The 12,234-nt window shown below is 33.4% G+C and overlaps 1 protein-coding gene across 2 annotated transcripts; it reads left to right on the top strand.

Moving 5' to 3' along the window:
- The first annotated feature begins 986 nt into the window (after positions 1 to 986).
- On the top strand, positions 987 to 4,038 carry LOC104707293 (uncharacterized). 2 transcript variants are annotated; one of them, XM_010423619.3, is made up of 13 exons: positions 987 to 1,255; positions 1,332 to 1,416; positions 1,515 to 1,585; positions 1,710 to 1,824; positions 1,927 to 2,006; positions 2,364 to 2,448; positions 2,536 to 2,616; positions 2,904 to 2,998; positions 3,086 to 3,136; positions 3,339 to 3,419; positions 3,523 to 3,595; positions 3,670 to 3,747; positions 3,840 to 4,038. In XM_010423619.3, the coding sequence occupies exons 1-13, from the start codon at positions 1,131 to 1,133 to the stop codon at positions 3,879 to 3,881; spliced, it is 1,062 nt and encodes a 353-aa protein (XP_010421921.1). In that variant the 5' UTR covers positions 987 to 1,130; the 3' UTR covers positions 3,882 to 4,038. The 2 variants fall into 2 exon arrangements, 1 of the variants encoding a protein (XP_010421921.1); XR_754609.3 differs by having other exon boundaries at positions 995 to 1,255; positions 3,328 to 3,419.
- Positions 4,039 to 12,234: the final 8,196 nt, after the last annotated feature.

Below are 12,234 nucleotides of genomic sequence, written 5' to 3'. Positions count from 1 at the left end.
TTTATATACTTTCTTATATTTTTCTTAAAACAAAATTCGGATCCAAACTAAACTGGAAAAATAGTCATTTTATACCCGTACAATTTTAAAAGTATCAATTTTTACCTGTGCAAATATGTAGTACCAATTTCTACCCAAACTTAGTTAAAATTTAAATTTCATACCCAATTAGTACAAACGGTGTCAATTTCAAAATGAATGTAGACTCAAATGACATGTGGGAGAGTGAGGTGGCATCATAGTGATGTTAGTAATATAACATTTTAAATACCCAATAGCTCAACATTTTAAGATATAAATAATATAATCTTTTTATTTATTAACTAATTTAATATATTTAAGATGTTAATGATATAATATTTATAGGATATTAATAATATGATATTTATTGAAATAATATTATATTATAATTAAAATTATATAATATATATATATTCCATTATATAATTTATAGATTATATAAACTATAATTCAATATATTTCCCATGTTCTTACAATAATAATTTCAATATAACCAAGTTTGGTATTTAAAAATATTATGTATTTAATATCTTATAAATATAAATATAAATATAAATATATATATATTTTAAATGTTAATGCACTCGAGTTTGAATCTTGGTTGTTATAGTTTTTTTGTTTTTTAAATTGCCGTTTCAAAAACGACGTCGTTTTATGTAAACGATGACAATTTACTCTCACGTGTGTCATCTGAGTAAACACGATGATACTACCTCACTCTGACACGTGTCATGTGAATCAATATCCATTTTGAAATTGGTACTGTTTATACTAATTGAGTATAAAATTTGAATTTTGGATAGAAATTCACACTTGATGTTTGTACTACAGGTAGACAATTTACTTTTGAAACTGTACTCTTTTCCCATAATTATTGACGCTTTGTGTGAGTCATATTGACCAGTTTTGGGCTTATAGGCCTAAAATGGCCCAAAAATATATAAGCCCAGTCCAATTTGCCATTCGTCGAGGTGTCACCTTCCTATTGAAACGACTGAAAAAAACACGAAAAATGGAGAAAAGCGAGTTGTAGAAGAAAGAAGAAGAACTGTAAAGATCTGTGAGGTTACTTTCTATATTCCCCATTTGATCTGTTCTGAATTCAACAAATGGATTCTTCTTCAAATTTAAATCCTCTTCGTGAAGATACCTCAGAGGAGGATCATGTAGTAGAACCAATAGATGAAGCTCCGGCGTCTGTCTTCGCCGCTCGTCCTCTTCGTCCTCCTTCCACGTCAGTCAAATTCAATTCTGATTTCGTTTCTCCAATTCTCATCTCTATCATCAACTGTAATTTTTCTGGGATTCAGGAGTTCGTCGGAGAAGTATTCGCCTGTAGAGTGGACAAGCTATTTCGATAAAGAAGATGATGTATCAATCACTGGATCTGACGATGTAACGCTTTAACGAATTGCTCTCTCTCAAGTTTCTCCAGAACGTTTTAGTTTTGTTCTCTCTTTGCTCTCTCTAATGGAGTGTGTATCTTTGTTTAGGTGTTTCACGTATATATGGCTGGAACTGAAGGACCTGTTGTATTTTGTCTCCATGGTGGTGGCTACTCTGGGTGAGTGTTTTTTTTTTGATCCTTGGCTCTTCAGTTTAAACTTCACTGATGAGAACTCGCTGAATATGGAACTTAAAAGAGGCATGTACAAATATAATAGTTTCCATCTGTTCTATCTTGCTAGGCTTTCGTTTTCTATAGTGGCAAGTAAAATCAAGGAGAAAGCAAGAGTGGTTGCCATGGACTTGAGAGGACATGGTAAATCGGTTTCAGAGAATGAATTGGACTTATCGCTCGAGGTATAACGTTTTTACTAGAGTCTGGATTTGCTCATTTGATTATAGACATTAGCTGGTTGGTATTTGAGAATTGAGTCTGATGTAGTAAGGTGGGAAATGCAGACAATGAGCAATGATGTTTTGGCTGTGATTAAGGAATTGTATGGAGACTCTCCTCCAGCTATTGTCCTAGTTGGTCACAGGTTTTTTTTCTTTTTTTTTTTTCCCATTTTGTTTGTCATATCTGTATGCCGTTTATGATCTCTTTCATAAAGTGTAAGACGGCTGGTGAATAGCGAGGAAATCGATTTTTATCAAGTGTGCCATTGAATATATCTATAACATATGTGATAAAGTTTAAATTTTTAGTTGTTTATGATATACTTGGTACAATGTTTCGTATACTGAACCTATGATTATGACTTCAATTCTTTAGTAAGGAATAAATATGGGCTCCCTTTGGTACATGATTGTAGTGATAGACGCATGCATAAATCTGTAGAATGTAGAAGTCGTGTAATACAGTTTTCATAAATTGGTTTCATGTTATTAACATATAGCATGGGAGGTTCGGTCGCTGTGGAAGTTGCCGCAAATAAAACATTGAGTAGTTTGGCTGGGCTTGTCGTTGTGGATGTTGTTGAGGTTTGCTTTCTGATAGAAAAGTCTCATATGTTTTTCACTTGGTCGGCACTCTTGTGAGATGAATTGATCAAAGCACTTTCATTGCAGGGTACTGCTATTGCCTCGTTGATTCACATGCAGAAAATTCTCTCAAACAGAATGCAGCATTTTCCTAGCATCCAAAAAGCAGTAAGCAACTTTTAAACACTTGGTTGAATATACAAACAAGACATCTAGGAATTTTATGTGTCGTGTTATGGCATTAATATATAGTATTTTACTTCTGGTCTGTCAGCTGTGTGATATTTTCTTTTGTTGAATCCTTGTTGATGAAAACTTTGGCCTTTCAGCTTTCAAGGCTCCCCTCATTGCCTTGATTTCTTTAGATTGAGCTAAAGCTGTAAACAACTATTGATTTTTTAAAAGTAAAATTTTGTTGGATTTGCCATCTTTGAAGTAATGTATAATTTCTGCAGATTGAATACAGCGTTAGAGGAGGGTCGTTAAGAAACATTGATTCTGCTCGTGTCTCCATCCCCACAACTCTCAAATATGATGATTCAAAGCAGTGGTGCGTATCTCTGTTACTTATAGTAACCATTTTGAGGTATTCACACGTGTGCTTCCTAATGACTGGAAATATGAACCTTTTATCTAGCTATGTATACCGGACGCGTCTAGAGGAAACGGAGCAATATTGGAAAGGCTGGTATGACCTTCACTACCTCTTGTTTTAGTTCGGTAAATCACTGAGCACAACACAGAGAATCTTGACCATATTTGGTCTAAGGCAGCTTGTTGATACGGTCGAATAATAAGAGTTATTAGTTACAACAGCTAGTTGTGTGAATCCGAGTGTAAACATATACCTCTCTTTGACAGTTTATGATTCGATGTTAGTTGCCTTGCAGGTATGATGGTCTCTCAGAGAAGTTTTTGTCATCTCCTGTTCCAAAACTCTTGTTATTAGCTGGAACTGATAGGTTGGACAGGTAAATCTGTTTTTGTCCCTCTGGAACTCTGGCTAAGGTCTCAACTTCAGTTGGATTGAAATCTTTAGCCTGTCGTAATAATGGTGTTGTTAAATTGGATTAGGACCCTCACAATTGGTCAAATGCAAGGAAAGTTCCAGATGATCGTGGTTAAACACACTGGACATGCCATACAGGTAAAAAAAATGCGATTGCCTAATGATTCTTACATTTGAGTCTTTTTGTGCAATGATGATCTACGTGGATGCAGGAAGATGTACCGGAGGAGTTCGCGAATCTTGTTCTGAATTTCATATCACGCAACAGAATTGGACCTCATGGTGTTGAGGTTTGTGTCTAGTGTTTGTGTATCAGTATTACTCGCTTTTTGCAACTTTAGTCTTCAAAGTCTGATTATATATTCCGCCTTTTTTTAAACAGATACCAGGAATGTGGAAACCTTCACAACAGCCTAAGACTTGAATCAGCCATCACCACCAGACCATGTCAAAGCCATCGTGTGATTTTTTCGCTTGTTCCGCTGTGGCAGCTTATGAATAACAAAAACAAAACTCTAGGTCGTGTTTAGGACTTTGAAGACCAGAGTAAAAAGATGAAAATCACCTTCAATATTTTTCAATCTCTCAGCCTTGTGCCAACTCAAATCTTTAAAAAATCTGAAGTTTTTAGATTTGATCGGCACTGAAGTGATCCAATCTAACAACTTGAAACTCATTAATCCTCATAGGACTGTGTGAATTCGATCGGAAATGAAACGAGACTTATAAAAGATAGTGGCCAAATATGCACGAGGTTGTTTTTTCCATTCCTACTCCGTATCCATTTCCAAACTTCATTTTGGAGTAAAGTCTTCTCTAGCGTTCTCCAATTCACCACTTCATTTTCGAGTTGGTTAACAAATCAATCCATTAAATTTATTAAATTTTATTATATTAAGTTTTTGATATTATTTTATATTTCAACAAAATAGTATATCTGTATTATATTTTTAAAATACATTTGTGTAAACTGACATTTGTTAATAGTTATTTACACATTCTGTTTTAGGCAAATAATCAAAACTCATTAAAGTTAAACTAGGTAATATCTCGCGCAGATTGTTGTATAATAGAATATATTAATCAATTTAAATTTATTTGATAATAATAATAAATAATTAACAAATTAATTTAAATGTCATTAACATTTTTTACACTTTTATATATTCAAAATCATACAATAGCAAAATATATAACTTATTTAAATATAATTTTACATACATTATACATATCTCTTAAAGTTATTTGTTTTTTATTGTTTAACTTTGATAATAATTTTCATTAGTATTTTTGAGCATTTGAGGTAATAAAATATTATTAATAATAAAAAAAAAAATTTACTATGTGATTTAAATATATAATTTAAGTTTTTCATATACACTAACACATAACCTAAATTATTTAATAATTAAAAACTAAACTATTTTGAAAGTAAAAAAACATATTTCCTATAAAATCATATGAAGTGCAATCAAAATTTTAAAATACGATTCCCAAAGATATTTTTTCTAAAAAAATATTTTTTTTATATTCCCCTTAGTTTAAGATATATTGCTAGGTTTAGTTATAATTTTTAATCCTTTTAATAAAATCTAGATAGAAAATAAAAAATCAATTTATTTTTTGTATAGAAAAATATTTAAAGTACATATTTGAATTAAATTAAGAATATAATTATATGTTGATTCAAAAGCTGAATATAATGATTATTATTCTAAAATAAATGTATTACAATTTTGTTGGATGTAAGTGAGAGTTAAGAAAAATTGATTTGATATTATATTACAATTTTTTTTATATCCCCCTCAATTTAAGTTATATTGCTAGGCTTAGTTTTAATTTTTCATCCTTGTAGTAAAAGCTAGAAAGAAAATAAATATCAAACTGGTTTTTTATATAGCAAAATCCTTAAAGTACATATTTGAAATAAATTTTAAAATAATGATTTTAATATAATTATATGTTGAATCACAAACTAAATATAATGATGAGTATTCTAAAATATATTTATTACAATTTTGTTGGAGGTAAGAGAGAGGTAAGAAAAAATTATTTGATAATTATATTACAAAAATTTATTTCATGAGAACATTTCTTTAAGAATAAAATAAATATACATGAATTTGTAAAAACTAATCAAACATCTAAAGTAAAGAATTAAGATGTTTTCTTTAGCTTGATTCCCTTTTTTTTGTTTTAGCCAAATCTTGATTCCTTTATTATGAGATGGTTATAACCAAAATATTATTATGGTCATCAAAATTTTATTATACATATTAGAATACATATGTTTTTTAAATCAAAATAATATAAGAAAACAAAGAAGAAAAGAAGAAGTGCATAAAGCAAAAAAGAAATAAAATTCAAAACAATGTAAAATATATAGTAAACAAAAAATATAATCAAACTCTTAATTGGGTTTTCAACCCATGCAAGAACATTATAAAAAAATAAAGAAAATATTTAGGATTTGGGATATGGTGGGGGAGGATGTGAGAATGGTTATTTATAGGATAACAAGTGATGAAAATTAAAATGATAAAATAATTAAATTAGAAGAGTTACAATTATAATTAATATTGTGTTTAAATGAAAATGAATGGAGGAGAAAAATTCAATTCATAATTTACGGAATTTCAGTTACAATTTAGTAGTAAATAATGAATTTAAAGTATGCATTAATGTATATGATTAAATGTGTTGTTTAATTAAAAATAAATATTAAATTTTTAAAAATTAAATGTCAAATGGACCAATAAGGAGAGAGTAAAACCTTACTTTTATGTATGAGAGAATGTGAAAATGAGAAAGTAAAAAAATACCAGTATGAGAGAATGAAAGAATGCTTATTTATAAGATAAGAATTGATGGAAGTTACATTTAGAATTATTGGACTTACAAATATTATTTATTGTGTTTGAATAAAATTGAGTGGTGAAATATGATTAATGCATAATTTATTTTATTTTCAGTTATAGATTTATTTTAATGTATGAGTTAAATGTATTGTGTTAATGGGGTCTTAAATATTGTTTAAAGCAATTAAACAATTTGAAAGCAAATAAAAAATAAAATAAAAAAATTCGAAAGCATTAAATGAAAATCAACCAAACCTTATTTTTATGTATATGATTTAACAAATTCTTACTTTACCCATAGAGGATCGGGTCAAAATTTAGTCCTAAATCCTAACTATATTTACTTTTTTTGGGCAACCAACCTTGGAATAATTTTCTAGATTAATGTTTGGTTTGACAAAAAAAAAAGATTATTAACTTATTCATAATTGTTATGATTAAAATTTACAGTCAAATCTTTATAAATTAACAATCACTATAAATTAATAATTTTTTATGGTCTTAAATTGGGACAACGTAATTTTGGACACAGTTCAATAATATAATAAAATAATATTTTTTGAGAATTTTATGTAAATATACAATCTCATTAATTGTATAAATTAATAATTATATAAAATTATCAACCTTTTTTCGTCTAAATGGTAATTATATTAAGAATTTCAAAAATCATGATACAATTGTTCTGTCAGCCAAACAGGTGGCGAGAAACATTCAAAATAAAAACTTGAAGTTGTACATCCATACTTAGCTAGAAGATGAGCTACTTTATTACAATGACGTTTAACAAAAACAAAATCAACATGTTGGAGTTTGCTTGCCCAAAGGATGATATCATAATAAATACCCTCTATCGATATATCATAGGTCTTGCCATTGACTATCTTGGTAAGTTGTTCACAATCTCCTTCAAAACAAACTGATGTAAATCCTTTTGTCCAAGCCTGCTGAATTGCCACAAGGAGAGCTTTACTCTCAGCCTCTAACGCAGTAATTGATGTAGGTAGTATAGATGATCCCTATCCTAAAGTTGCCCCTGTATTATTCCTGAATACCCATCCAGCTTTTATCTCTTGAGTTATAAGATTGAATCTTGCATCATAATTGCATTTAATGAACGGTGGAGCTGGTCTTTTCCAATTTTGTTGGAGACTTTTTCCTGCAAAGGAATCTTGGTGTGCATTTTCTGGATTAGTGTGCATGATCCATTCGTCAATCTCACCTTGGACTCTTAGTATGATGGAAAGAGGTCTCTCATCAATAGACTTAAAGATAAAGTTATTTCTCGATTTCCATAGGTACCAAAGTAACCATATGGATAATAGTTTTTTCTTTAACTCTACACTTCTATCACACTGGAATTCGAGTATCCTTGATATGTTTACATCTAGAAGATCAGATGGATGTTGTACTGATTGTAATGGGATATCTACTAAATTCTAGACATCTTTAGCGTACGGGCAGAGAAAGAAAATATGGTTAATAGTTTCGTCCAATTTAAAGCATCAGGGACACACGGGATCGAGTTTCATCCAATTTAAAGCATCGGGACACACGAGATCAATGTTCACCCCTCAGGTGTTTAATCGTGTAATGACTGGCAGAGGTTTTGATAACATTCTCCATAGGAAGTGTTTGATCTTTGGTAAAATAGGTAATCTCCAAAAAAAAAAAATCATTGCAGGGGAACCATGAGGTATTGGTGGTTGGACTTCCTCCGATTCAGGATCATGTGTAGCAAGCCAGTAACCAAATCGGACTGAATATTCACGTGTTTTATTATAATGCCAAACTAATCTATCTGGGAGTTCAATTTGCGGTAGGTAAGTGTTATGCAGGACACTGTAGTCTTGTGGAGCAATATTTTGTTGTATTTTCCTTTTATCCCATTTTCTAACTTCTCCTTGATGCATTATTAGTTCTTTTAGCTTGATGGTTGTATCTGGGTTGATGCCACTGATTGGTTTTGGTGGGTGTGTTGCAGTGATATTATCTATATTGATTCGTACGGTCTCCCCATCACCAGGTATGTAGCGACTTCCTTTTTTGATTACCACTAGGCTAGCTAGAATTGATTCCCAACCATATGACTGATTGACTCTTTTTTTTTTTGCATCCAAGATTGATTCATCCCGGAAATATCTAGCCTTCATCATATTTGCAAAGAAACACTCCGGATGTTTAATGATCCTCCAGGCTTGTTTTGCTAGTAGTGCATCATTAAATTTAGCCAAGTTTTTAAATCCTAAACCATCATCTTCTTTTGTATGTTGCAGTCTTTTCCAAGAGATCCAAGGGATACCTCTTTCATGATTACCTTTCTTCCACCAGAATTGCATTAGAATGGATTATAATTCATTGATTATACATGTAGGAAGCTTAAACAAGACATTGAGTAACCGGCATTGATATGGCTACAGACTTGAGTAAAATTTCCTTCCCCGCTTATGATAAATGGTTTGCATTCCAAGAGGAGGTCCTTTGTTGCACCCGATCAATAACATATTCAAACATCTCTTTCTTCTTTTTTCCAAACTGCTCAAGTAATCTTAAGTATTTCCCACCTCCTCCATGATTTGGAATGTCAAGAATGTCCTTCAGTTTATTTTGTAGCTGTCCATTGACTCGGGAACCAAAGGTTATAAGTGATTTGGTTGTGTTTATCTGTTGTCCCGAGTAATACTCATATACTTCAAACACATCTTTTAATGCTCGACAATTTCGCGTGTTTGCCTGAATGAAGAAGAAAGAGTCATCTGCAAACTGTAAATGTGTAATTGCAGGCACACCATTGCCCACTCGAACGCCTCGAATGTCTCTTGAAGACACCTTAGACTTTATGAGATGATCCATTATATCAGCGCACAAGATAAAGAGGTATGGAGAAAGAGGGTCTCCTTGATGAATGCCACGTTCAGGCATGATCAAATCATGAGGTGAACCATTTATGAGTACCGAATATCTAACATATTTCACCGAAGCCATTATCCATCCAATCCATGTTTTCGAAAAGCCAAAGAGCTTCAACGTCACCTCAAGAAAATCCCATTCGACTATATCGTAGGCCTTACTAACATCTGTTTTTACTGCCATATAGTTCTTTGAAACCCTTTTTCAAGATTTTAATGAATGCATGACTTCATGTGCTATCATTATATTATCCGTAACCACTCTACCAGGTATAAATGCAGCTTGTGTATCAGAGACAATGGAGTCAAGCTGATATTTTGTTTACTAAACACTTGGAGATTATTTTGTATAAGACATTACAAAGAACTATAGGTCGGTAGCCTGATAGAGTTACATGATTTTCTATTTTAAGGATCATGCAGATGTTGGTATGATTGATACCTGGTTTCATATATGAAGTTTCAAAGAAATCTTTAACTTCCGCCATAATGTCATCTCCAACTATGTGCCAAAACTCTTTGTAAAAGCGAGCTGTTAAACCATCCGGTCCTGGAGCCCTATCCTCTACTATAACACTGAGAGCTTCATAAATTTCACAGTTTGTAAATTCTCGTGTCAGTTCTTCGTTCATTATAGGTGTTACTCTTGGAACAAAGTCACCAAAGCCAATAGGTGAAACGGGAATGCCGTCTGATGAGTGGACCTTGGTGAAGTATTTCTGAGCATGTTCACCAACTTCTGTATCACCAAGAAGAACATTTTGATGCTCGTCAGCTATCGCTGATATAAAGTTTTTGAATATCGGTATTGTGATCTCTCACATTTAACCATCTGTTTCTGCTCTTTGTGTACCAGTATGTTTCTTCATCTCTATATGCTTTTGAAAGATCTCTATGAAGCTGTGGTATCTGGCTTCTTAACTCCCGATCAGTACTTGCCATTGCTCCATTAAGTGCCGCTTGATAAAATTCAATCTGCTTAGCTGCATTGATATTGGATTGATGTTTCCCTCTGAACATCGCCTGTCTGCAGTTATTGATTTGGTCTCCGATGGAGTATAAAGTTTTGTTTTTGCAGTGGTTCCATCCCTTCGCAACTATTTTATCAAAATATGTGATGTGTAGAAGTCGTTTATCAAAATGGAATGGTTTGTAAGACAATGTTGATGTATTTCGAACAGCAACTAAAACCTGTTTGTGGTCTGAGCCACCAAATTCCAGAAACTCCGCTTCAGCATTTGGGAATGCACCCTCCATGGATTTGTTGACCATGACTCGGTCTAGACAACACTTGACCGTGTGTTTGTGTCTTTCGCCAACCCAAGTAAATTTATCCCCTTTATATCACAAATCTCTCAGATTACAAACTGATATCATCTTCCTAAAATCTTTGAATGTCCACTCCTCTCTCATTGGTCCTCCAACCTTCTCAAAATTATTAAGGATTTCAATAAAATCCCCCAAAAGCATCCAAGGATCTGTCCTCTGTGAACCTATTAACCCCAAGCGATCCCATAACACATGCCTTTCACTTTGGACAGGATGTCCATATAAACAAGACAAATAGAACTTCATATTATTAAAGTTAATGTGGACGTCAATCATACGTTTGTTCTTCGAAAGGATGGACAACGATACATATTACTTTCACATAATAGCTAGGCCACCACTCCTACTATGAAGGGGCTCTGTTATTACATTATCAAATCCTAAAACATAAGCTAATTCACACACAACATCACACTTATTTAGTGTTTCACATAAAAACAACAACTGCAGTTTTAAACTACGACATTAACATTTTAAACGAGATTGAGTCAGTTGAGTGCCAACGCCCTGACAGTTCCAGGGGACGACTCTCATGGTGGTGGTGGGGGTACCCGGCCCCCCGCACCTCCGTCGATCTCAGTAGCAGAGCATGATCCTGCAGATTCCACTTTCTCTTTCTTTCGGGTCTGAAACATGGCCATCAGATCCTCTTCCTCCTCATGATGTTGGTAGTAGGTTTCCAGTGAGTTTCGCTTCCTCTTAGTAATCATCGCTTCCCTTTTGTGACCACAACAATTGTATCCTGCATAGGCGGGGAAGATATTTCTTTCTTACCATTAATGTATTTTGTGTACAAGTACCGAACCCTTTCTGCAGTTAGCATTGTGTCTTCAAAAACACTTGGGAGAGATGACTCAGATGATGAGTCAGTGATGATGAACTCCCGGTTTTGCTTATAGGGTTGTAGGCCTGGAATTTCATCACCTGGTGGTACACCGGATGTGGATGCTATCGCTTGATAGTTACTTGCTTGAAACTGTTGTGGACCATGATCTGGTGGTTGAGGATGGTCATCAGGGTTATTGTCATCATCATCAGGTTTGTAACGCCCGTGTCCCAAAAAATATGAATATTGGATTTTTATATCGGGAATTGAAGTGGATTTGGTTTAATCACTGTTGGTTTATTAACCTGTTCGATTTATTGATTAACCAAAAGGATGGTTTAATTAATTATTGGTTTAGCTATTTTTCTGGTTTAATTAAAGTAAACCAAAGAGGCCCTAATTCCTCTTTAGTTGTAGAGTTTGTCGCTGATGGTTGCTCGGAGAGAGGGAGAGAAAGAGAGATAACTCTTGGTTATTTGGTGTAAAGGAGAAAGAGAAGGAGATCAAGCTTTTGATCCTGTCTTCGAACCGGATTCTGGACGTGGTTGACAGCTCCACATACGTCTGCTGCAGGTGGGTATCGATCGACACCCTGTTGGCGTCGGTCGACACCATCGACCTGCCCGTCAACAACAGCTTGCTCGTTGACAACAACAGCTTCAGCAACCACATTGCCTTCTGCATCAAGCTTTTGGCCCTGCTCATTGCTCAAGTGACCCTCTTGATCCCTCAAAGCACCGTCCTCATCACGAATCAAAATGATTGTGTTAACCATCTTTAAGGATTTGGCTGCTTATCTGTTCTCACGCTCAATTTTTCCCAACTCTTGGTTTGAAAGCTTCACAATAGGACCAG

This window comes from Camelina sativa, chromosome 8, assembly GCF_030686135.1.
Source record: "Camelina sativa cultivar CO46 ecotype springtype chromosome 8, ASM3068613v1".
Taxonomy (NCBI): Eukaryota; Viridiplantae; Streptophyta; class Magnoliopsida; order Brassicales; family Brassicaceae; genus Camelina; species Camelina sativa.
The sequence above is the reverse complement of the archived record's forward strand: the minus strand, read 5'-3'. Positions and strand labels throughout refer to the sequence as shown.